At 38.9% G+C, this 27,169-nt stretch overlaps 1 protein-coding gene across 3 annotated transcripts in view; it reads left to right on the top strand.

The window, feature by feature from the left end:
- EPRS1 (glutamyl-prolyl-tRNA synthetase 1) overlaps positions 1 to 23,965 on the top strand; it is a 68,846-nt gene extending 44,881 nt beyond the window's left edge. For all 3 annotated transcript variants that reach the window (XM_054021846.1, XM_054021847.1, XM_054021848.1), the window contains 14 exons: positions 1,310 to 1,543; positions 2,496 to 2,761; positions 4,179 to 4,230; positions 5,287 to 5,496; positions 5,936 to 6,008; positions 6,928 to 7,007; positions 7,456 to 7,557; positions 11,211 to 11,366; positions 11,499 to 11,696; positions 12,157 to 12,330; positions 16,968 to 17,128; positions 18,489 to 18,567; positions 22,773 to 22,837; positions 23,597 to 23,965. In XM_054021846.1, the coding sequence (XP_053877821.1) occupies positions 1,310 to 1,543; positions 2,496 to 2,761; positions 4,179 to 4,230; positions 5,287 to 5,496; positions 5,936 to 6,008; positions 6,928 to 7,007; positions 7,456 to 7,557; positions 11,211 to 11,366; positions 11,499 to 11,696; positions 12,157 to 12,330; positions 16,968 to 17,128; positions 18,489 to 18,567; positions 22,773 to 22,837; positions 23,597 to 23,747 (2,001 nt within the window). In that variant the 3' untranslated portion in view covers positions 23,748 to 23,965. The remainder of the gene's footprint in view (positions 1 to 1,309; positions 1,544 to 2,495; positions 2,762 to 4,178; positions 4,231 to 5,286; positions 5,497 to 5,935; positions 6,009 to 6,927; positions 7,008 to 7,455; positions 7,558 to 11,210; positions 11,367 to 11,498; positions 11,697 to 12,156; positions 12,331 to 16,967; positions 17,129 to 18,488; positions 18,568 to 22,772; positions 22,838 to 23,596) is intronic.
- Positions 23,966 to 27,169: the final 3,204 nt, after the last annotated feature.

Below are 27,169 nucleotides of genomic sequence, written 5' to 3'. Positions count from 1 at the left end.
TTGCTATGACCTGGCAGGTGTCTCTGCACCGCACCTCACCGCTCACTCCACGAGGGCCCAAGCTTCCTCGACTGCTTTCCTGGCACATGTTCCGATCCAGGACATTTGTCGAGCGGCAGTTTGGTCATCAGTCCACACATTTACAGCTCACTATGCGCTAGTGCAGCAGTCCAGGGACGATGCTGCATTCGGATCAGCGGTTTTGCACACAGCAATGTCTCACTCCGACCCCACCACCTAAGTTGGGCTTGGGAGTCACCTAATGGAATGGATATGAGCAAGCACTCGAAGAAGAAAAGACGGTTACTCACCGTTGTAACTGTTGTTCTTCGAGATGTGTTGCTCATATCCATTCCAAACCCGCCCCCCGTCCCCACTGTCGGAGTAGCCGGCAAGAAGGAACTGAGGGGGCGCCGGGTCGGCTGGGGTATATATTCAGCGCCATGAAGGCGCCACTCTAGGGGGCTCCACAGCCGACCCGCCGGTGTTGCTAGGGTAGAAAATCTTCCGACGATCGTGCACGCGGCGCGCACACACCTAATGGAATGGATATGAGCAACACATCTCGAAGAACAACAGTTACAACGGTGAGTAACCGTCTTTTCTGTCTCTGGCAGCTAAACCACCAATCCTGTATTCAATCCAGTGAAGTATTTCTGTATCTCTGAAGAGGTTTGGATTTCTGACTGCATGTTTCAGGAGTTCTGAAATTCTTCTTTTAGCATCACAGTCCCACTATTTGTGAAAAGTCGGTCTGGCAGGTAGACCGAGGAATCTGTACGACCAGGATGGAATTTGAGCACTGTTAATTTTAAAACAGTGTAATGTGGTGTGGTGTGGGAGAACAGAAGTGCCTGTTAGTTCAAACTACCAAAGTAACGAGGCTTTCCCCAGCCACAGAGTGAATTTAGAAGGAAAATCTGTTTCCTTGAGTTATAGCACCAAGACGAAGCAAGAGAGAAGCATTAATCTGCTCTCAGAAGCCGCTAAATGCCCTCCTTGATCTTCTATTTCCCTCTGAAGGAGGAAAGGCTTTTTCACATTCTTCAATGTTCTGCTATAACCCTTGTTAACAAGATCAGAGAGCTCCATTCTGCTTCAATCCTGGTAGCACTCAACACTGTGTGATGGCTGTTCTTTTCATTCTCTAACCACCACACACCTGTTGCTTATGGCCAGATACAGATTGGACTCTGCTGCCTGCCCAGTTTTATTTGTTGTCTTTTCATGGTAGAGAAAAAAGCTTTTTCTTAACCTACTTTTGAATCCTCTCCGGTGACCATTGAATTTTTTTTGTCTTTCCCCTTAGGATAAAGTAGATGAAGCAGTGAAACTCCTCCTTTCTCTGAAAGCAGAGTATAAAGAAAAGACTGGGCAGGACTACAAGCCAGGACACGTGCCAGCAACTCAGATATCTACTTCACCCCAAACAACAAGCACAGAAATCAATGGCCCAGACACACCAGAAGCTAAAGCTCTGTTTAACAAGGTGGCTTGTCAAGGAGAAGAGGTCCGTAAACTAAAAGCAGGAAAAGCAGAAAAGGTAAACTTTTTAAAAACACAACTTCCTTAAAAATAATCTTAGAAGACATCTCAGTTGATGTTAGCGCAGGGCTAGTGATGTGTGCATGGGGAGATGTCAGTCACGCTGGGGCTGGGAGTGCGAGCAAATGACTGTCCCTCTTGCTCGCTATTCAGCACGCCTGGCATGGAGGGTCAGGGCTTCCAGGTGTTTCTGAGGAGGTAGGTGTGGGGCGGGCTTTGTCCCCTCGGGCAGAGCAGAATGTAGCGGCCTGCCTGCTTAGTGGATTGTTCCCATTGTTCTTAGTGGATTTCCCCCCAAGAGTGTAAAAGTAAAACAGGTGTAAAAGTGGCTCCTTTACATTGCCAGAGTGGTATAAAGGAGCCTTATTGTAAATGACAATATGGCCTTTATGGTACTTTAGTGATTTGAACTGGTCTAAATTTTGGACTGAAAAATACTCTTATCAAAATGTACTCCATGAGCTGTTTACTACTGACCTTTCTGGAGATGGTCAGTAGCCAATATAAATTGTGAGTTTGATTCCCTAGCCCTCACTTGCTCTTCAGTTGCCTATGGTGTAATACTGAGCATATGGCTGCATATATTTGTTGACTAATAACTAGAAATAAAGTATCAAACCTAGCTACATTACTATTAGACAAAGGAGGTTTGGGGATTTTTTCCAGTGCTCCCCACTCCCATTCTCCATCCATTGTATTGTAGTTTCAACAGATTACCAAAATAATTGAAACTGGTGTGATTATGTTGCGTTATTTTGACAAATAAAAAAAGGAGAATTTTAAAAATATTGTATACAGAATTTAATTTTTTGTCGCAGAATTTCCCCAGGAGTAGAAGATGTAGCAGATGTGTGTATATATAGAACATCTGTAGGTCCATTTACTCCTGTGATTCATATTGATTTCTCTTTATTTGCTTGTTCTTCCATGGGAATGACTTCAAATCAAAGGATAAAATAGATACAGCAGTGCAGGAACTGCTTCAACTGAAGGCCCAGTACAAGTCTCTTGCAGGAGTAGACTATAAACCTGTCTCTGCCACTGGTGTTGAGGATAAAGATAAGAAAAAAAAAGAGAAGGAGAACAAGTCTGAAAAGCAGAATAAGCAACAGAAACAGAGTGATACTCAGAAGAAAGAATATCAGAAAGACCAAGGTGGTAATGGCCTCTCCTCAGACGGTTCAGGAGAAGGTCAAGGGCCTAAGAAACAGACCAGGTAAAGAAATTAGCGATCCATCTGCAGGAAATCTAAATTGGGAGGGCTGAACAGAGCTAAATCAAGAGCAATATTTTTAAATTTTTAGTATTGCTAGTGTGGGAATACACAAAAAAGAAATGATGCCACATTCCATTAATTCTTTTAATCATGTTCATTTCTAATTTATAGTTAATACAAGGAGGGAGTAAAATCCTTGTACTGTAAATTGCATACTATAAAATAAGCATAATACACTTTTGTTTTCATTACAAATATTGCATATCATTGGCAGAGATGGTGGAGAATCAGAGAAACTATGCAAGAAAACTGGATTCTGCAGTCTTAAACCTGATCTGAGCACCTAATACATGATCTACTGTCATTGACTTTGCTAGGAGTTGATGGAGCTCAGCTTCTTGCAAGATCTTGCCATTATTGCTAGTATGGTTTATTTTGGTTGAGGTGGTAGGATTAATCTTTCATTTGAAATAAAACTAATATTTTTTCTGAGGCAAAAAGCCTTCAGAAAGCAAGCAAGCAAGTTACCTTAACAGCGTCACAAAACTCTCTAGCCAAACAATAGCATTAGTGGAGCTATGAAACTTAGGGTTTAAAAAAAACAAACTTAGGTGTCTGGATCAGCCTTATGCTCTAATCAGGGTTTTATTTGGAAGTTTTAATTTCACAGCTTGATGCATTGAGGCATGTAACTGTGCTGCAGGGAGGGATCTAAACAGGAACAGCTGAGATTTGTATGAATGCTCCTCTTGTCCTGTTAGAGAGGGAGCATCGTGATCTGAAACAAGTTAAATTTGGGAGGGGTAGGGTTTGGAAGGATGGGGTAAAAAGGGTGTTTGCAGATCACTGAAATACCGTATATACTCGTTCATAGGCTGAATATTCTTGGTAAAAAAGTGACGCATCAAAGAGCGGGGGTCGGCTTATAAAAGGGTCTAAACCAAAATTTGATGATTTTAAACTCTATGGAATCATTGAATTGAATATCTAATACATTGTCGTTTTGTTTACCTGGAGCTCCCATTGGCTGGGAATGGCAAACCGCGGACACTGGGAGCTGAGGGGCTCCATGCCTGCAGATGCTCCAAGTAAACAAAACGTCCCGACCCGCCAGTGGCTTACCCTGAGAGGCTGGGAGCCAAAGTTTTCCAACCCCTGAAATATAAGGTTGGCTTATGAAAGGGTCATACAGTTTTTGCTGTTTTTACCGAACCATCTTGGGGGGGTCCTTATAAACGAACGGGCTAATGAATGTGTATATACGGTAAATATGCTTTAACATTTAACAAAAGATTTTTTAATTACATTAAAAGGGACTCTTTCCCCCCCAAAACATTAAAGCATGCAGCTTTATTGCTACCTTCACCACTTGGCAGTGACCTAAACTACAGGGTTCTATTCTTTTAAAATTCCATAGGCTCGGTCTAGAAGCTAAAAAAGAAGAAAATCTTTCTGATTGGTTTTCTCAGGTAAGTGTGCATCACTTTGAATTAAGGAGTTGTTTCACTTCACATATTTCACAAAACTACGGATTTTTTTTTTTGGCCACTCCTTTATTTTTTTTTGTAATATAACTCCTGTTCCTTAAGTTGCTACCAGCATTTTTCTTTAATTTCTGGACATCTGTTTCCAAGTGCTGTGTAAATTTGTGAAGCTGTATAAGTTATATAATGGTCACCTGTTTAAAAAATACGTTCTGGCAGTGAAACACTAAGGATCTTGGTAAGTATTTGATGGATGTTAGTTAGAAGTCTGAGTTTAGCTCAGGATGGTTTGTAACCAAAAGTTACTACCATTTTTTATGGGTGGTCAGTGCGAAATGAGTTTGACCTTACTACTGTGCTTCAGGTAGTCCTGGCAGGGCAGCGTTTGACGGACACTGGTGGGGCATGGAGGGAAGCTTACAGTACCGGATTTCTGGATAAATAGACTGTCTCCGCCACTGTCAAACTGGCACGTTTCACCAACACTGACATTTGCCACGATTAATGAATAATGTGTTTGGTGGCCTTTTGTAGTGAGTGAAGAACACTGATCATTAAAATGGCCTATGCCTGTTCTATCTTAGGGTGAGGAAGCGATTGACCACCTGCATTCCCTCATTAAGATCTAAGGATCCCTTACGTTTCCCACCTTATTACTTACCTTCAAGGTCCTGCGTCGACACTCTTTATCTTTTTGGATAAAGGAACTGTATCAAAATCCTTGCCGAACCAATTATTACCATTCCATAATTGGTTATAGAGGTTATCTATAAGTGATGCCAGAAAATATGCACTTTTCCCCGTAGTATCTGAGCCTCTACCTTTTCTGCACCAACCCCTCTGTTTCTTGGGAGGAAATTGTTAAATATAATTGTTAAATCTTTGCTTACAAGCTCTCTTTGGCTTTTTTGGTTTTAAATTACAGCCATTATAAACTGCTGATTGATCAACTTATTGTGAGCGGGGTCGTTAGGTTTGAATTATTGTAGTGCTTTTTTGTGCATGCAAATACAACTTTAATATCTTAAAAAATCTTGACAGGTGATCACAAAATCAGAGATGATTGAATACTACGATGTGAGTGGCTGCTACATTCTTCGTCCGTGGACTTTTTTCATTTGGGAAACCATCAAGGATTTTTTCGATGGTGAGATCAAGAAACTTGGTGTAGAAAACTGCTACTTTCCCATGTTTGTGTCCCAGGCTGCTCTGGAGAAAGAGAAGACTCATATTGCTGACTTTGCCCCTGAGGTACACATCAGAATTCTGTTTACTGCACTCATGTACTACAGCTAACTTTAGCTAAACTGTTTCTTTTTAAAAACTAAGGACAGTGCTCAGATAGATGATGTAGGCAGATATTTTTATATTCTTACAACCAGAAGCTGTGCAAACAGCTGCTGCTCCTAGTCCTGTAGGCAATGATGTCAAATATAAAACAGTTAAAAGTTTGTAAGCCCTGTTTTGATATTATTTTTGGAGGGGGCTTGGAGATCGACTTTCCATTACGAAGAAGGGGTGGAAAGGAATCTATGCAGGTGTCTCAGTTCTTGTTGGAACGATTATTTCAATACTGCTTCTATATTGTGTAATTAATGAAGGTGGTAGGGAACCTAGAGCTTTAAGATCTATTTTTATTTTAAATCAAAATAAATCAAGTTGAAGGAAACTTAATATTTTAAATGTTTAGGTTGCTTGGGTTACGAGATCTGGTAAAACAGAGCTGGCTGAACCAATTGCTGTACGTCCTACAAGTGAAACAGGTAAGAAACAAACTTGCAAGTAATCAGCAGTTTCAGAATGAGTAACTGATACAGCAGAATCCTGTTGTGGTTTTGAGACCAGTTGGTGGTCTAGTAGGTAGGCCACTATGGTTGAACATTGGAAAAATCTTACAGGAAACATTTTTAATTTTTCATCACAACTTGAAACATTTCTAAATTTTTCCAATAAACTAGCTATAAGAAGTTTCATTTACACACAAATTCCAAATTATTTAAAGTTTTCTTATTTAATACTTTAGAAGGCTCTTTGACTGGAATGTTCCTTAATATTTTGAAGTTTTGAGGATGAAAGGTTTTTATTCAATTTTGCTTTTAAGAAAAGTCATTTTCATTGTTCATGTTGTATTTTACCTTATGAACCTTTTTTCATTAATATTCAGATTGTAAAGTCATTAAATATAACTAGGATACAAAAGTGGAGCAACTCATAGTTAAATCAGATACAGTATACTAAATTGTAACATGATTGTGTGCTATCATGAAAATTTCTTAATTAGCTGATTGTGTGTATGTATGAATCTAGATGCATCTAGATGTTCTAGTTTTAATGAAAGACAATGATTTAATAATATGAAAACTAACTGCATGTAAAAAGTAGCTAGGTTTCCCCTTCGCCTTCATAAAGAGTCACTAAAGTAGATGTGTTTTGAGTTCTGAGGTAAGTGTGAAACCACTTCGCTTCAGACCAGCAGCAAGCCACATATTACCTGAGGAGTTGGAGCGAAGCAAAAATATTCCTTTCATTAAGGTTGTGTGTCCACTGCAGAATTTCACTTGAGTGGGACAGAAGATGTGAAAAGTGAAATCCTCACAATGGAGCACAAAGAATGTATATTATAGTTGAGACCTGTTCCTCAGATAATTAAAAATATTTTTTTTTCATTCTTTTCTTTTGCAGTAATGTATCCTGCCTTTGCAAAGTGGGTGCAGTCACATAGAGATCTTCCTATCAAGCTTAATCAGTGGTGCAACGTAGTGGTAGGTGCATTTAGTCAACCATTTATTTTTTAAAAGTGAAGCACATCGCAAGGAATTTGGTATGCTTGGTTTTTTTTTCTAAATTTATTAGGACAATCGTTCCATAAGAGATGGCATCATACCAATATTAATCAAAATATAAACAATTAATATTTTCATTATGTAATGTGTTTTGGCATGTGGGCATAGGTATATGCTATATTAATAATTAAATAACATATTAGTTTAAAAGGATCACATTGTGAAAGTATGTTCAACTCCTTTATTTAAAAAAAATCCAAACTTCTTTTTTAATCCCAAAATCTGGGATTTGCAGAGTGGCATACAGGTGAAAAATTGAGTTTTGATCAATGCCAAAGAAATAGTTTTTTAAAAAAACGTAATCTAAGTAGTTCAGTTATACTACTGAATTTGAATTTTTTTTAAAAAAAGTTCCTTTTCTTGCCAGCGTTGGGAGTTCAAACATCCTCAGCCTTTCCTGCGCACTCGTGAGTTCCTTTGGCAGGAAGGACACACGGCATTTGCTACATATGAAGACGCAGCAGAAGAGGTACAAAGCACTGAATGTTTTTAACTACCGTATATACTCATTCATTAGTCCGTTCATTTATAAGCCCACCCCACAAAATGGATAGGTAAAGCCCTTTCATAAGCCGACCCTATATTTCAGGGGTTGGAAAACTTTGGCTCCCGGCCCGTCAGGGTAAGCCGCTGGTGGGTCAGGACATTTTGTTTACCTGGAGCATCTGCAGGCATGGAGCCCCTCAGCTCCCTGTGGCTGCGGTTCGCCGTTCCCAGCCATTGGGAGCTGCGGGAAGTGGTGCGCCACTTCCTGCACCTCCCATTGGCTGGGAACAGCAAACCGCGGCCACAGGGAGCTGAGGGGCTCCATGCCTGCAGATGCTGCAAGTAAACAAAACGACAATGTATTAGATATTCAATTCAATGATCCCATAGAGTTTAAAATCATCAAATTTTGGTGTTGACCTATTTATAAGCCAACATCTGCTCTTTGATGCGTCACTTCTTTTTTACCAAAAATATTTGGCTTATGAATGAGTATATACGGTATTACTGATCTTTGCTTTCAGCTAGTGACGTGGCTCTGTAACAGTACAGTATGTATACTTATGAAAGAGAGACAAGGTGGGTGAGATAATATCTTTAGCTGACCAATGGTCACTGCTTCCCAATGTACTTGAGTTAGTTTGCCACTCATTTTTACTGCCCCTCCCCCCCAAGTGTCTGTTTGTACCAGGAGTGCACTTTGCTACAAGAGGAAAATTAGTATCCTGTCTATTTGTTTCTCCCCAACTATGACATCATTGGGAACAGAGTGGATTTCTCATCCCTTATATCCCAAATTTGCCCCTACTGTAGAGTTCCCAAACAGTCCTTTGGTCAGTTCCTCTACAGATGTCCTCCCAGGCTTCTTTTGCGAGCTTCATCCTGAAGCCCTTACCTTTTGACGTTAAGTCTCCTGCCCTTTCCTAGACTCTGCCTGGACAGACTCACAGCAAGTCCCTCTATTTCCTTCAGAATGATGAAAACAGACCTTTTATACCCAGTATGGTTTGTTAGCTGCCTGCTATTCCCATGATTGCTGGCCTGAAGTCCCAGTATATGTGTATGTGTATGTGTGTGTGTGTGTGTGTGTGTGTATATATAATATATATATATATATATATATATATATATATGAGCATTGGCAGCATCAATGTGAGCTGAGATCCCCTTAAGTTCACTGTGTGACAGTGTAATATCAAATTTAAATCTTTTATCTTAATTTCTTTAGGGCCAGATTTGTCCTGCTGTCTGGCTGCTTTGAGATGCTCTTGAACAATGCAAAGCAGCTAGGATTGCCTGGCCAGTTAAGTTGGGTTTACAGCTGCTTTGCATAGCCTAAATGATGCAGAAGGGGTCAGGCAAAGTGAATGTGATTGATTGAGGGAGGGAGGAGAGCATAGAGAATCATGGATGTGCATAGGCTTGGAGTGGAATAAATGTGTGTGGAGAAGGGGGACTGTACTAGGTAGACTGGCACTACATGAAAGGGGATCTTGAGGAGGGAGTAGTCCCTGAATTGTAGCATTTTTCTGTGCTTGTCTCAGCACCCCCGGTAGTGCTGCCGCAGTGAACGGTGGCACCAATGCAGCACTGCCATAAGGAACCTTTCAAACAATGATGCCCAAGCCGGCACGCAGCCACAGAATCTTTAAAGAGCGATCACAGCTGGGCCAATGAAGTGACCAATGAGCACTTGTGGCACATTTGTCCTCACCTTGAGTCATTTCAGTTACACCTAGTAGAGCTATAGCATTCAATTTCTCTGTAGAGGAAGAGTGATGATTTGAGTAGATACCAGTTGTTAACAACTTAGCCTAATTTCAAGGTGGGTAAAAGTCAATGTTTGTTTTTTTTTTTTTTACTTAAAAAAATTGGACTTTTTAATTTGGGTTCTTTTATTTAAATTAAATAGTTTTTATTAAATTTGAAAATGACCGCCTATGTTAAAGCCTAAACTCTGAGTAGAACCTTGGAGTTACGAACACCAGAGTTGCGACCTGACCATTCAACCAGACACCTCATTTGGAGCCAGATATACATAATCAGGCAGCAGCAGAGACTCCCCCTTTCCTCCCCAAAAAGGCAAATACAGTACAGTATTGTGTTAAATTATTTTTAGTAGTTTACATTTTTCTTCTGCATAGTAAAGTTTCAAAGCTATATTAAGTCAATGTTCAGTCTTAAACTTTTGAAAGAACAACCATAATGTTTTGTTCAGAATTGCAAACATTTCAGAGTTATGAACAACCTCCATTCCCCAGGTGTTTGTAACTCTGAGGTTCTACTGTATTATAATCTATTGAAATAATTTAAATTCAATACAAAACATAATATTAAGCTAGTAAAAATTTGCTGGCTAAGCACCAGAACCAGTTTGGTGGAAGCACTAACCCAGCTTTTGAAAGCAATAACCTCTTCCGTTCAGTTCAATGATTTGTTCATTCAAAGTTAAGAAATTGGTTGGGAGTTGAAAAAGCAGAAAAGCTTGTTTTCCTCTTCCATTCTGTGCATGAAAACGATGTGTAAGAGACTTAGATCTACTTGTTTATAGAAGCTTGAAGGACAGGGTGACGAGAAATAAGAAGTTCAGATCACTAACTACAGATAATATATCTTCCTTTGTTTAATAAATCAGTTATCAGTTGATAAACTTTTTTCTTATGTATCCAGCATATTTAAGGTAGTTTTATTTAATAAAAAAAACTTAAAATGCTGTTTTAGTACATTTTAATTGAATTTGAATTTCCATTCAAATTGGTTTTGACGCAAATGACAATTAAAAATTTTAATCTAGTAAAAAGTTAGGCTATGTAATTGCTTAAATGTTATTGATATAGTGTATACTCCTGGTTAGCAAAAAGTAGTACCAAATTTTGTGTAAAGGCTATGTATAGTTTCAAATCAACATGTTTTAATGGTTATCAATCTTTCTTTAGAAAAAAAAACCCTAAAATGTACAAATCTAAAATAATTAAAATTTGATTATTTTAATCAAGATTTCCTGCTTGCTGATTTAAGTAATGATTAAAATTGTTGATTTTTAAATCAATCCTTCCTGGCCCACACAAGTTTATTTTTTCAAGTATATCATGTGCATGACATTTCAGTGTGCTTTAGCTACCTGGAAAGTTTGAAGTGTCTGTGAAGTTAGCATATAAAGAAGAGTGGCACAGGATTCTTAGTTTCTTAAAGGGTCAACTTATAATTAATTATAACTCACAAACTAGTTAATAGATTCACTTTTCAGTTTTCACTATACATTGCGTGCACAAACAGGGATTATATGCCATATCTTAAAATATAACAAGGTTTGAATCCCTGTTTTTACTTCTGTTTTGCATTTAATCACATATGGAATCTGACTGACACCTCTGTAATAATGACCCTTTTTGTTCAATGGTTTCTAGGCTTAAATATTTGTTTTACAGAAAACATCTACAAAACCTCAAAATGAGTAAAAAAAAATAACATTGCTCTTTAGTTTTATTTGAAGAGAAAAGACAAGTAGGATGTTCAGGTTTTTATGCAGTTGTAGGCCAGTTAATGCCATTCAACAATATTTTGGATTTAGAAAATGTTTTAAGAGTAACTCAGTAAATCCAAATCACTGAAGTAACTTAAAGGTTTTAATCATAGGTATTGCAGATTCTTGATCTGTATGCTCGGGTGTATGAAGAACTCCTGGCAATACCTATTGTGAAAGGAAGAAAAACTGAAAAAGAGAAGTTTGCAGGTGGAGACTATACAACCACTGTGGAAGCATATGTATCTGCCAGTGGAAGAGCTATCCAGGTATATATTAATACACACATTTTTTCACTATTTTTGAAAGAAAGGACAGCAAAAAGGAATGTTCATGACCTTATACTTAGCAGTCATTGTAAATTTCTATTGAGCAGAGACTTCTATATATGTCTGTTTCAGGGAGCAACATCGCACCATCTCGGGCAGAATTTTTCAAAAATGTTTGAGATTGTGTTTGAAGATCCCAAGATACCAGGAGAAAAACAGTTCGCCTATCAAAACTCTTGGGGCATTTCAACTCGGACCATTGGAGTGATGACATTGATCCATGGAGATAATATGGGCTTGGTGCTACCACCTCGGGTAGCTTGTGTTCAGGTGTGTAAAAGTGACTTGTCTAATTGGTTCAGATGGCGTAACTTTACCTCAATCACATTACCTCACCTTTTTTCCTTTCCTGTCTTGCAATGGGATTAATCAGTATTTCCTATTGGGTACCTGATGAAAAGAAATCTTTTTAATGTAAAGTCAGTAAGAGTTATCAGGTTGGTTCTTGAGTTATATTACTTGTGATAGAAAATTTAGAAGATATAGCTTGTCTATCTACCCAAAATTAGATTTGTAATACTTGGCGAAAAAGTTTCTTAAATAGGGGTTTCGAAAGACGTTAACTGGATTTAGCACCACAACACTGTTTCCTTGAACATTCCACATCCTTAAACTCAACACTTTAAGGTTGAGTCTTTTGGTATTTTTGGTATGGTACATTACAATAATTGGGAACAACTTTTTCCATTACTGTATGTATCTTTTTCTTTTTACTTGCGTCATGTCACAGGTTGTAATTATTCCTTGTGGCATCACAAATTCTCTTTCTGACGAGGACAAAGAGGCACTGATGAAGAAATGTAATGAATATCTTAAAAGGCTGCTCCGTGTCAATGTCCGCGTACGTGCTGACTTAAGAGACAACTATTCACCTGGTTGGAAGTTCAATCACTGGGAGCTTAAGGTAAATTTCTTTTCAGTAGATTTTAATGTATGTTCATGTGGACCTTTTTGTATTCTCTGCTGGCAAATATTTTCTGTCTAAAGTCCATTGAAAAATGGTTAATTGTTGATACAGCATGAATTGCCACAACTATTGGTGACTTGTGTTCCTTGAAATTGCGTAAAAGCTAATTGAAGAAAAAAGGCAGTTTCTGAGGCAACAGATTCTCACCCAGAAAAAATAATTACGTTGGACAAGAGATGTCTTGAACTCGTGAATTTTGACTCTATGCACACATAGAATGATATATAAGTAATGTTAAGGAAGAGCGGTACATATACCGTGTCAATAAGAGAGGGGGGGAAATCTCATGCCAAGCACATTTGTGATGAGTGAGAGCACACTATACTCCTGGGGGAATTCTGCGCCCAAAAAACCCAAAATTTTGCACACTATTTTAAAATCTGCAAATTTTATTTATCAAAATAACACTACAAAATCATGCCAGTTTCAATTATTTTGGTCATTTATTTCAAAATACCTGTCAGGAGGTATGTCTGTAACAATACAGACACACACAAAAATTCCCCCAGAAGTAGAGAGCTAAAGAAAACCCCTATGACAACCCAGTTCCTGCTTCTCTGCCCCCTCCCCTCAAGAGCCCAGCCAGGGAGCCAGAAACTCACACCTCCTTCCTCCCCCAGAGCCCTGGCCAATACACCCAAACATCCTCGCCCCCAAGCCCAGCTGTGCCCCCCAGCCAATACAGCCAAATGTCCTGTCCCCACCCGAGCCCAGCTACAGGGCCATCCCTAGCCCAGATACCCAAATGTCCTTCCCCCCCGCTTCTCCCTCTTCCCCTCCCCACCGAACCCAGCCCCAGGGCCTCCTCTATCCCAAACACCCGTCAGCTCCCTGAGCCTATCCATGGCCCCCGCCAGCCCAGACACCTGCTCCCCTACCCCTCATAGCCCCAGGATCCAGAGGGAGAAACAGCCTGATGCTGGGTCCCAGGCTTGCACAGAGTTTCTTTTGCACTGCCACCTCCTTCCTTAAGGGCGTGAGGGGGACTGCAGCTTCAGTCCTCAGGAAAACAGAGAAGCTGCATCTAAAACAAGATATCTGAAAAGTGAAGAGAATAAAGCAGACCAACTATCAAGAACGGGATTAAATAAGATGTACATTACACTATACAGAAAGGGATGAGAAATTACAGTAAGACAAAATGGGGCTGTGTGGCATCAGAGGTGGAAGTTTGTGTAAATGTTCAAATGACAAACTTCAGTATAAGATGACGTAGAAGCCTCCTGTGCAGTCCAAAGAGTCTTGAAAAAAATCTCCCATTGCACCTAAAGAGTGAAAATGTCACACTTTATCCTAAAGCTCCATTTCTGAGTAGTGTGTTAAAGGTTCATAGATTAAGGTTATAATAAACAGTTAATTGTTAGAGTCCAACAGAAGCAATGGGTTGATTATTACCTTGGCTTACAACCATCTTTTATAATATACCTCTACCTCGATATAACGGGAGCCAAAAAATCTATTTTTAAGTGTTTGAATTTTTTGCTGACAAAATTGAGGGGAATTTGTGCTGACTTGAGCCTGGTTGGTATGGGCAGGCACTGTGTGAGCTTTCACACACAACTTTGTTCAGAGACCTCTTTTGACTTCTACAAAACTCGTGCCATTCCAGTCTGACACCTCTTAAACAGAGATCTGCTACTTATACCAAATTTTTTGGTGATAATCTCTCTTCCTTTTCGTTTGGAAAGTATGATAGAATTTCAACCTCAGTATCCAGAGAAGACAGCCCAGTGCATTAGCTTGCTATCCTAGAGAAAACTTTGCTTTGTCAGAATATATTACGATATGAAAATGGTATGATAAGGCTGTGATTTACAGGAAAACAGCACTTATTGTGCTGAGCCCCACTAAATTCACAGGGTAAGAAGTGCTTTTCACCATGAACAAACTGGGAAGGAAGTGTATATGTTTTTTTTAGGGGGGGCGGGATTATATCTAGTTTTAAATTCCAAGTGAGACTTCTGAAATTCTGGAGAAAGCCAACTTGCTGACTTGTTTAATATTGTATACTTACGCAGTGTCCAGAGGTGCTAAGTGTCTTTGCTGCTCTGTTGCACGACACCATATAGACTTTGGAAGAAGTTCCTGCCCTAAAGACCTTACAGTCTGAAAAGTTTTTTGACAATAGCTGTGTGTGAGACTCCCGCAAAGAGACTTCAGTCTGTGAGAAGGTCGCAGGTAGCGTCTATGGTGGCTTCTTCAATCCCTTTACAACGTCCACTTGCTGAGCACTGCTCTTCATTAAGTCAAACTCTGCATGTGACCATTTCCATGCCTCTTCCTAATGAGGTGCATCAGTCTTAAGGCAGATCTCCACTACAAATTTACATCGGCGCAGCTGCAGTGCGTCAGGTGAAGATGCTCTTAGGCGACGGGAGAGAGCTCTCCCTTCGGTTTAATAACTCCACCTCAACAAGAGGCGGTAACTGTGTCATTGGGAGAAGCTTTCCCACCAACATAGTGCTGTCTACAAGCGGGGTTAAGTTCGGTATAATTACATCACTCAGGAGTGTGGATTTTTCACATGCCTGAGCAATGTAGGTATATGGAAGGAAGTGAGAACAAAGAGGTGGAGATACTGGGTATGCCTCCGGAATCTCAAATGTCATTGATGGCATTTTGTAAATGAAAAAACAATATTATTGTTACAAGTTTATATGATGCCAGGTGCTGATAGCATTTCAGTACCTTTACATCTGGCTTGGAATAGAAGTAAACATTTCCCTCTTAAAAATAGGACACCCATCAGTATCAAACTACTAGCCCTAAGGAGTAGAGGTAGTGAAACCTAGTCTGTAGATCAAATACCAAGAGCATCTAGAGCCTGCAGTGAGTGGAAGCCTGGACAAAGGCATCTTACAAAATGTTTTTAAAATGGTCAGGATCTAGACTCTTTGGCGTTTCGCCTACTGATTGGATTTCCACAGGGAACAAGAAACTGCGAACAGCCTCTCCTAAATGAAAGCATATGTACAGCACGTGCCTACAATAAAACATCCAACTAGCTAGAGATGGCAGCAATAAACTATTGCTCTAGATTCCTAATTCCAGTAGTTACAAGTACATCCGTAAAAACTCACAAATGGGAACAAACAGTTGGGGGTCTGCCTGTGTGAATAAGGAGATGAGAAGTCACAGGCCCTTTGTCATAAGGTTTAAGAAGCAACAGAAATACTACGTAATGAAATTAACTTTTCTTAGGCCTTCAAGTGTTCTACCACCATCAGTATTAACATTTAATGGAGCTGTTTTCAAGAACCTTTTTAAAAATTCTTTGTGCTAATACAGTTTAAACATGCTGTGCCAGGCCAAAATTAGAATAAATGGTTTATTGAAGAGTTATATTAGGTATAAATTAGTAAAGCTATATTTAATTGTAATTTCAACAGTCCTCTGTAATTAGGTCAGTTGTGTTCTAGCTATGTTAGAATAGTGTCTAAAACATGTTTTTAAATTGTCTAAATATGGTTGACATGCCAGTGTACATAACAAACACTTAAATCAACAACCACCTGAAAAAAAAAATCATCAGGTGTAGCACACTGGTAAGGACGATTGCATGTGAAAGAGGAGGTTGGATAAACAAGTATATACAAAGTTCTTTTCCAGATTCTCTTTCCTACCATTATCACTGGTCACCCAGTCTGGGAATGGGTTTGCAAAGGTTTTTCTAATCCTCATCTTTTCTTTCAGTTTCTTTTACCCTCAAGGAGGTCAAACTTCCAGCAGTTGAAAACAAAGTGGTGATTACACTACATTATTGATCGTGACAACATTGTTTGAACACAATAAAATTCTGTTTGCTGTGGGAGAATCTATATTTCTTTCAGAAAGGGAAAGGCCTAACACCTGTGCTAGCTAAGTAAATAGCCACATCCACAAAAAATATTCCCTCTCAACTGGCTGCTGAAAATGTAAATCTAAATAGATTGTTTTGGGATCTTAGCTGGGAGGGATATTGTATGTATTTTAGCATACTGAAAACATTTTGTTTTGTTTTTATTTTTTGTTTAGGAAAAGGACTCTTAATTTGACCCTTGATTTATTATAGGTCCTTTGTAACTTCCATTTCAACAGTCCATAGAAGAACAGTGTGCTTAAACACATAAGTAAAAATAAATCCCTTAAGTCCAGGAGACGTGCAAAAGATTGAGAGCTTTTCCGTGGAATTCCCCATAGGTAGCCATCTTTTATTCACATGTATACCGTCATCTGGGAAGGAATCATCCAAATGAAAGAAGGCTATTTCTATTTCCTGTTTCAAACACTATCGGAGGAGTATAAAATGAGCTTAATTCGAGTTCATAAAAACCTTGCAGTAGTATTATGGTAAGGCAAAACAGAATCAATACAGCTTTAGGTTTGCCCCAATCCTGAATTTTTCAAGTATTAAGACAGCAAAACAGTTCTCTTGTTAATCGTATGATTGTCTGAGAGCAAGACAAAGAGAAATAAAAATCATGTCAAGTGAATCCATACAGAAAAAAGCATCTTAGTGGATGAACTATAGTCTTTTGAGAGTGACTGGTTCTGCAGTTTTCACTAATTTTGTATTGCATTATTTTTGCTTGTAGGGTGTTCCCATCAGGCTTGAAGTGGGACCACGAGATATGAAGAACGGCCAGTTTGTAGCTGTCAGAAGAGACACAGGACAGAAGATGACCTTCACTGAGCATGAGGCAGAGGATAAACTCAGACACATTTTGGAGGAGATCCATGCTAACCTTTACAACAGGTTAGTCTACAAGGGAATAAATCATATGGCATCTGTGACTGAAATGACTTTATTTTAACTGTAGAAGAGATTTCTTCATCTCATTTAGATTTAACTGTGGAGAAAGTCATCAAGACAAGTCTTCTCTGTGCACTATTTCATTTTTCAGTCTGAGAAGCTCATTCTGATTGTCACAAAAAGTTTCCCAATTGTGCCTGTGAAATAGAATTTTCAAATGTTAGCAACCCTTCAAGTTGAGATCTTCAAGTTAAACTTCTGCCAATATCCATATGATACTGACATCTAAAATTGAGCCCCCAGTACTTTTTTGATGCGGTGGTACTATGCAGGATTGTAGTGTTGAATCCAAAATTCTTTGATAATATTGGTGTTTACGTCTAGCTCTAAGGTAAAATTTTCAAAAGCACCCAAGTTCCATTTTCAAAAATGAGTGACACTTTGGCACCTACATCATATTGACTTTCAATGGTACCTAGGTTCTTAAATCACTTAGGCCATTTTGAAAATTGTATCCATAGTTACTGCATATTGCAAATCTCTGTAATAAGGTGATGCATAAGAATATGATTTTCATATTCTTGAGGCCTGTATATTTGAGGCCCAGGGTTGTCAAATGTGGTAAAGACAGTCCTGCTATTCTGATTTGAAGATATTATAAGGTCATCCTTGATATAAACCTGTTTATATTTGGAGTATCAGTTGACTAAGGTATTTGAATGTCAGAAAATTATCTAACCAAAGAGGTAAATGAGATTTGATTTCTCTGACAGTTAGGCTTAGCTTTCAAGCATTATTATAGTACCCTCCTCTCAATTACAGCAGACTTAACCAGGAAATCAACTTAACTAGTGCATCTCTGAGGTGATCTGGTGGTGATGCTTAATTTTTCTGTGGCTTCATCTCCTGCTGCTTCTGCCAGAGTTTTCGTTCCCTCCACACCGTGGTACATGCTGAAAACATATGATATGCTGTCCTGCTTGCTCTTGGCTAGTATTTTGTTCTTTTCACACCAGCTGTATAGGCTGAGCATATTGCAGCTGCCCCTGCTGTATTCACTCAGACAATAACCTCAGTTGCAAACCAAATAGTAGTGCCATCTCCCAACCCTTTGGGCTTGTCTAATAGGATGATGGAACTGCAACAGCCTGAAGAGAGAGATGTCTTTTAATTAATCAGAATTTGTTCTTTTGGGAACAAAAGCTGTCAAAGAATATCCCGATTGAGAAGTTTCTTCCGTATTTGTACTTTTTTCTCTTGTAATTTGGTGTTTGGTGGCTCAGCACAGTTGGTTCAGATGGTAACTTCATTTAGAAGATGAATACTCATGTTTGTCTTTACTAAATTTCTTTTCTTGTCTTAGAGCTTTTGAAGACCTAACAAATCATATGGTGGTGGCCAATACTATGGAAGACTTTCAAAAAGAACTTGAAGCAGGAAAGGTAAGGCAGTTCCGAATATACTGAAGTCTGAATAAGTGTCTTTCAACATTGTTAAAACAGGACACACATTTTCCTATCCATTACACGCCAGTTGGAGATCAGATGCTTTCACAGCCTAAATAAATGCATTATTACTGTTTGAAAGGGGCTTGGTGGTTTAATCAAATTTGCTCACACATTGGGAACTTTTCATGTAGAGGTTGGCAGCAAACTGTAACTTTCCCAAATGCTACAATAGTTACGGTTCCCATCTGCTATACTGAAGCACAGTTTTGATTAAAAATTTCCACACTACTAGTCTTTAAAGTATTATGTTCAGGCATTAGCGGTGACAAGGCCCCTGAGGGCAACTTTATATACCTGTTATCAAATGGCATCATTTATTTAAAATGAGTGTACTGCTTTTTCAGCAGGAAGTGACCATAGCAGATCTTAATACAGATCTTTTATTCGGATTAAGATAAAATACTATAATTATTCCCCTACAAATAGTTTAAAACAAATATTTTGGACATCATAACTGCATTCTGGGAGTCCAAAGTACGTACTACTTGCATCAAAGAAAACTTTCTAACCTCATCAGAAGCCATTGAGTGCATTGACAGGTGCTGGGCATCAAGAAATTAAGATTGATCATCAGAATAACTGATAGTGTAACAGGGCTGAGTTATATTAAATTCCCTGATAAGGGCACTAGCATCTTATGAAAAATTTAAGTTTTGGTGGGGCAGTTGAAGTCTAGATCAGCGATTAAGACTGTATTTTTAATGTTTAAGAAATATTTTATTCTTCCCTTGAGGTGCACATTGAACTACCATTGATTGACTTAAGGAGATCCTATCCCTGAAGTGCTATTACCCAGATCCCCCAGCATGTGAAAACATTTGAATAAATATTCTTGAAGACTCCATCTAGTTAACAAATAAGCTTCTCTATTGGTGAAAGACTGCAACTGAGAAATAATACAAAAGAAAAAATGATTGTTAAAAAAATGTGGGGTGCCAAGTTGCCTCTACTCTTAAAATGACCATACATTCTTGCTGAACATGTCCTTTAGGGGATAGGTACAGGGCCGGTGGGATTTATGTTGAATAGAAAAAAATAAAAATTATTACCTAATTCATGCATTACTTTTACCGCCATCCACCCCCGATTCTTTTCTCCTGTAATTTGTCTCATAAATACATTTGCATATTGTCTTAAATTAGATTGTAAACTCTTCAAAGAGACTGACTCTGTGTGTCAGTCCAGGAACAAGCACCTTGATTGGGATATATTTCTGCCCCCAAAACATGGTGGTTAAAAAAAAAAAAAAAAAAAATCTGACTTGCCATCATCCCAAAAGCTAAATATACGTCAAGTTATTTTGGACCTTCTCAAAAAGATTTTTGTGCTCAGCCTGCTGGTTTTGAAGTAACATTTCACTAATGCAAACCCTTTCCAAAGCCGGCTTGGGCTACCTGATGTTAGGTATAAAGGACCTCTTTGTCCTACAAATAATCACGACGATTTTATTATTCATGTTATATTATTATAACATCAATTTATGTTTTTAAAACTACCCTCAGCCTCTGGTGGCCTACAGAACAAAGGAGAGATGTGAAAAACGCAGGCTTTCCCAAAATGTTGCGAGATGTGGGAAACTTAGAATATGTCTAATATACAGCCCTGCAGCAGCATAACTGTCCAATACAGCTGCAGCACATCTGGTGAAGACACTCTATGCTGACGGGAGAGAGCTCTCCCGTCAGCATAAAAAAAAAACTCCACCTCCGTGAGTGGCAGTAGCTATGTCTACAGGAGAAGCTCTCCCGCCGACACAGCACTGTGCACATGAACGCTTATGTTGGTGTAATTTATGTTTCTTAGAGGGGTGGAATATTCACACCCTTCTGTGACATATGTTTTGACAACATAGTCTGTAGTATAGACATAGCCTTAGTTACAAAGTAAGCTAAGGAAAAAATCCATAAAAAGCAAAAATGCAGCTTAAAACAAATATATAAAAACCATAATTGTATCGTGAGCAAACTCTCATTATGGATTAAGGGCTTTCCAGGATCTCCTGATCTTTCCTCCCACCTCAAAGCCCCAAATCACAATAACTCTTACTTCTGTGAAGATGATCTGGGAAGGGAGCAATGTCCAACCGTGACCACCCTACCTCCTTACACTTATTCAGAAGCAGATGCTGGAGAGCACCATGAGAAATTACTACCTAGCTAGCTCTGCATCTGCAATAGTACTAGATCATAGATTTGAAACTTGTAAATAAAACATCTAAACTAGTTGCACTTTCTGACATGGAAAATACAGTATGGTGAACATCTTTGATTTGGAAAAGTAAACGTTCCACCTCTGAAGTTACAAGCGCTTATCTGAGTACCTGGATCTGAAGAATAAAAGTTTCAGGCACTTCATCTCACGTGTATTTATGAATGTTTGTGTCCTTTTTTTGTATATTATTGTACAAAGCAGGTAACTTATATAAAAGTAGTAATTTTTCATGGAAACCCTCTTATTCAAATCTCTCTTCACTACGTTGCATTGACCACAGTCTAAAAGGAGATTTCCCAAGCTAATTTCCCATGTCTTCCTGTATTTGGTGTGATTAACCCCTTAAACCATAAAATCTTTGAGATGTGGACTTCTTTGCTTTTGTGTCTTAAGTAATAACTACATGCAAAGTTTAATGAAAGCTGCATGAACGATCTACAACTGCACTTAAACAAAACCCACATTTAGAAAACCAGAAAGATTAATACAAGCACAGATATTAGGCACTAACATTAGACACTTACTAGTCCCTCCTCCAAATTGTAGAAAATGAAAGCTAATAAATATGTATATTTCCCCAAAGACTATATGAGAGTTTTGTCCAAAGAGGAAAAAGTTTCTTGTAGCATCACACAGCACAACAAATTTATTTAGGCTTCTGAGGGGTGGGAAATAACAGGAGTTTGTGGAGCAAATGTGCACTTAAGACTTTTTGACATTTTAGCAACTCACTTTCAGCTGTTGTCTTTGCCTCGGTTTTCCATAATCTTTTTAAAATAGTCTTCTTGGCTTTACAGTAACACTTCCTAACTTCTACTGTTAAAATACATGAAGTGAAGAAATTGAGTGAAACATTCCTGGAAAACCTAGAACAGTTAGACCTCTGAAACAGAAATTTGCTGTCCGATTAAGTTTAAAAATACTGAACAATTTAAGTGGGCTGAAGTGGTTAAAAATGATTTAACAATACCCTTACTGCCTCTTGTACTGCCTAAGTGCTTAATATCTTGTCTTGTATATTCGATGTTCATTCTTAGTGCTTATGTAAGAAGAAAACATGCTGGTGACAGTTCTCTTTACCTTAATGAAAATACTGAAATGAGTCCCTTCATAATGTTATTCCTCAGAAAATATGAATGTATAGCACTGTTCCTAAAAATTATAATGGGAAACTTCATTGGGAAAGCATTTCTTTAAAGTATGTAAATAGGTGTTGCTCTGTAATCCAATAGAGGGGTTTTTTTTTTCTTTTAATAAATAAATACCCTGGATATCCAGAGCTAGGAGGGGGGAATTTTTTGACACCTTTTCATAGAAGTTAAAATACCTTGTTGCTAAATTTCTAATAAGCTAGCAACCATCACTCTTCAAATTCTATTGTGAGTTTACACTAGAGTTCTACTGCATTTCACTACAAAGGGGCAACTGTCGCTGTATATTTTCAGAATGAAAAAGCTATAAAAACCCTTTTGAGCTGTGTTAATTTTACCTTTGATTGTGGTTGTCATTAAGCTGAACCTTTCCTGTTTAGAATGGGGCAGGGAGCTGGACTAGATGACCTCTCCAGGTCCTTTGCAGCCCTACATTTCTTTGATTCTATGAGCTAACTTTGTAAACTGAGTTTTTAGACTGCAGGTAAACTATTCTGCTTTACAATAAAAGGATGTCAGACTTTCAGAAGAACTTTCCACCTGCCAGCTCATTTAGCCATGATTATGCAGCCAGATTGTCAAAAGTGCTCCGCATTCAACCACTCCCACTGTGCTCTTTTGAAAATCTGATTCCTGTTGTGGGAGCTGAGCACTATCAAAAATCTGGTCTTCAATGTCTGAAGTGTTAGACCTATAATGGTACGGTTTGGGAGTCTCTCCTAAAATAATGCCTGTTTGCTTTCACTGTATAAACTCCACCTCTTTCTTCCATTTCAGATTGTGCAGATTCCCTTTTGTGGGGAAATGGAGTGTGAGGACTGGATCAAGAAAACTACTGCCAGGTAAACGATGTAACTGTTGACTTTAAGAGAACTTACATTTAACTTTCAAGTTGGGTATCTGAGTATAAAACAACTTGAAAGTAACGTTTCTTTAGAGCAGTGATACTCAGACTTCAGTGGTTCAGGAGCAGAATTAGCAATCATCATTATCAAAAAGAGCCACAGTAGTTTGAATTCATAGTTTCATTTACTATATTACTATAAATTATTCTCACAGCAAAATGGCTGACAGAGTATTGTTGTTTTATACAACTACAATTGTTTAGAATATAAGAACAGCCATACTGGGTCAGACCAAAGGTCCCTCTAGCCCAGTATCCTGTCTTCCAAGAGTGGCCAATGCCAGGTGCTTTAGATGGAATGAACAGAACAGGTAATCATCAAGTGATCCATCCCCTGTCGCCCATTCCCAGCTTCTGGCAAACAAAGGCTAGGGACAGCCTGGTTAATAACGTAGTAAAAACATCCTGATTGGTTAATAATTAAATCACACAATGTTTTAATATGTGCTGCAAAGACCCATAGGAGGCACATTTAAGAGCCACTTGTGGCTCATGAGCCTCGGTCTGAGTATCACTGCTTTAGAAAGACCCTCCGCATAGGATTCTCACTCTTGGGTCTTATCTTGTACTACAAGACAAGGCATTATTACTCCCTTAGCCCCAAAGTTTTTACCCAATGAAGTACTCACTGTGTGTGAGATTTCTTTTTTGTAAATCTTTTGGGAATTAAGAATATTAAATTTGTTTTCTATTTCAGGGATCAAGATCTTGAGCCTGGTGCCCCGTCCATGGGAGCAAAAAGTCTCTGCATCCCCTTCAAACCTCTCCGCGAGCTGCAGCGTGGAGCGAAATGTGTCTGTGGCAAGAACCCCGCCAAGTTCTACACCCTGTTTGGTCGTAGTTACTGAGTTATTAGCGAAAACACCTTGTTCCTTATCTCTGAACTCAACTTTTTTCAATAAGACTGAAATCTCCCCAGATCTTATCAGTTTTGTGACTTTTTAAATAATTCAAAAAACAAAGCCATAAGAAACCATAAAAAAAACCCAGTCGTCAGTCTTAGACTAGCAGTATTGCTCAGAATTTTCTGTAAACATCTCTAATAATAAATACGTATTGTGAGCTATAGCATGGTTCTGTCTTTATTTTTGTGTTTTGTGGAAAGATTGCTTGGTTTCTCTTTTGGTTGTGGGGGGTCAGTGTGCTTTCATGTACGCAAAACACAAATTTGTGAGGGGAAAAACCTGAAGTATTGTAGATGATGTAACTAAACCAGGGTAATGGTTAAAACTATTCTGCACCATGGAGTGTTTGTATATTTTACAGTGATACGGTTTAGTTATAGCAAAGGGCTGCGAGCTAGGAATTCTAAACCATGCTTGCCACTAACCTGCTAGGTACCTGGCTTTGAACAAGACACTTAGTTTCTGTTCCTCAATCTCTAAACTGGCGATGTTTATTTGTCTCTCATTGGTATTGCAAGGGTTGACGAATGTTAACCCTTGTAAAGTGCTTTGAAGATGCAATGGTATTGAGTGTTGAATATTTTGTCATGTTTATATTTTGGCAAGTTCCCTCACAAATATCCTGTTTTTTACCTCCATTCCTCTCTCCCATGTATAAGTCCTTTGAATGAAGCAGAGAGGGAGTAACATGGGTCAGAAAAGCCCCCAAACCAGAGTAATTGGATGACGCCCCACCTTCACAGTGTGTTGCTCTGGAGATCACGAAAGCTGCATCTCCAGTCTTAAGTTGGTTGGAGTTCAGTCCTTTGGTGTGATGAGTGGGTGGAGCCAGCGAGATGTTCCCTGCTCTGACACTTCTGAGTAAAAATCCACTTGGCATTTACTGCTTCTCGCACCAATTCCCTGTACACCTTCCCTTCACCATAGGGCTCTGATATATCAGAGGGAGGGAAGGAGGAATTAGCCAATGGCAACATGGCTCACAAGAACCATTGTGAGCAGTTCAGATGGCAGAGGCTCAGTGGGCTCGTCCATTGCATTCCCGTGAATCCTTGGCTTCCAAACCCAGCATCCTGAAGGGAGAATCAGACAGAAACTCAGCAAACGTCAACTGGAGTTTTACCCTCCCACAGGCTTGTCTCCTGCATGTGTCTCCTGGGTTCCAAATTGATTGGGGTTATTTCTCATGCATAAAAATGTGAACGCTGGGAATCTTAGATGCAAAACTCACATAGAGCCTTTTCCCCAAACTTTTATAGCCGCCTCAGCTTTTCAAAAGGTAGTGAAATGCTATTTTCACTTCATGTGAATCCATGATTTAGTCTTTCTTATTCAGAATAACTGAGTAGAATACAATGGCTTTTTTAATGGGAGACCAGCCAGGTTTCTCACTGTATTATTGAACTTCCTAGAAGCACATGTATGTACCAATTACAGTTTCTTCCATACTATTTCAAACAGTGGGAAAATTCTCTTTCAAGTACATCTGACAAGTTCTCAGCTCAAGAGAAAATTGTGCTGATAAAACTTTGAAATCAAGTCCCATGGTTTTGTTTATTGCAAAATTACAGCAATCAGGAGATGGTGATGGCATGTGCTACTTCATGTATCATTGGGATATGGGGTACTTATTTGTGTTTAAACTTAAAAATGGATTGGCTAGAAACATATACAGTAAGTAGTTTTCAAGTGAACATGGTAATTGCAATGTCAGATCAAATCAGTGGTACATCTAGTGTAGTATTGTCTCTGATAGTGGTCAGTACCAGGTTTCAGGGCAAGTTTGTTGTTTGGGGCGGGGGCGTTGTGGACAATTGTAGAGTAAACTGCTCAATCAGTGGTTGTCTTATGCTCTTTGACGTGTTTGTATCTATCCCGTTTCCAAAATCCCTCCCCCTCTGCAAAAAAACCCCAACCCTATCTGACATAACTGGATATTCTATGTTGAATCATTTTTACAGTTGCATTTCATCTTGACATGCAACAATTCATATCTGTTGTCCTTGCAGGAATCTACCCAGTAAGATATAATATGTATTGCTGTAGTGCCCAGAGACTCCAATTTGAATCAGGAAGTCTCCACTCTTATAGAATAGATGCATATGAGGACATAGTGCTTGCCACATTATAAAGCGCTAATTATATTTGTTTTAAAACTGGCCATTTGATTCTGATACTGGACTCAAACTAATGTATATAGAAACTGGATTTTTAGATCAAATTCTAAATACTATGTTATACATCCATTAATAGCTTGTCTGGTTAGCACTGTTTCTGCTTTCAACTGTCAGCCTCTGTGGTGGAGCTTAGGCTGAGGTTCTGCCAATTTTTTGAATAGCATGAAAATAAAGCGCCTAAGAGCAGAATATAAAATTGATATACATGGGATTAGTGGGAGAGAAAATACTATCTTTTCAAATCCAGAAAAGAGGAGGATCAGGTATCACATCAGACTGCAATATAGGACACTACTTATTGGCAATTGAAACCTTTTTTGGAATTTTTTGGCTGAGATCAAAGCAATTTCTCTTTTGTGACTGGATCAATGAGGCATAGGAATATAGAAGAATCATCCCTGGTAGCACCTTTTATTTCTCCTGGCACCAAAGATTTCTAGGGATGAATCCTCTTTATGTCCAACCTTTTCTGTTAAACTAGTTTAACTTGTTAAACTGGTTGCTGTGGAGACACGAGTAATGATGACTCCGCTGAGGTTGAGTGTTTAGCATTATAGGTGTCCTTAGATGCCCTAGCGAATTGACTTTTCTCATCCTCCCATCAATTTGGTATCAGGGGTGAAATTGTTATCCCCACTCTGGCCACTCGATGCTGGGTAAAGGTGCTGAAGCAGCATAAAGGGTGGAGCACTAAAAGTACTGGAGAATCCCCCCAATATAGGAACAGTGGAAGAAGCTACAGTTTATCTTCCAAGGACTTTCAGAAATCCCGGGGGTGGAGAGGGGGTTGCCAGAGGTGGGGATGGGGATTGGAAGGGTATGTTAGCAGTGGAACCAAAGTGCACAACCTTGCAGAGATTGAGCAGCACAGCTGCCCATAACCATCAGGTGACAAGTGAGACAGAAGAACAACACAGGGAAGATCAAATATAGCAAAAGTTACGTTAGTAAGGGCGTGTACCAGCAAGTTGCTGAACATCCTCAGCTCCTGCTGAAGTGCCCCAGGGTATCGGCCCTAAAGATTCGTTCAAATGTTAGAAGATGTTCTAAAATATGGAAGCTGCATCCGGGTTGCCTTTCCTTGGTTCTGCTTTTAGTGATCTCATAGATGTGAAACAGCTTATCAATTATTTTGACTAAAGGGGGGAGCATGCATTCAGTTATTTTTATCAGAGATGAGAATAAACA

Source organism: Malaclemys terrapin, chromosome 3, assembly GCF_027887155.1.
Source record: "Malaclemys terrapin pileata isolate rMalTer1 chromosome 3, rMalTer1.hap1, whole genome shotgun sequence".
In the NCBI taxonomy this organism is placed as follows: domain Eukaryota; kingdom Metazoa; phylum Chordata; order Testudines; family Emydidae; genus Malaclemys; species Malaclemys terrapin.
This window is presented reverse-complemented; position numbering and strand designations above follow the sequence as displayed.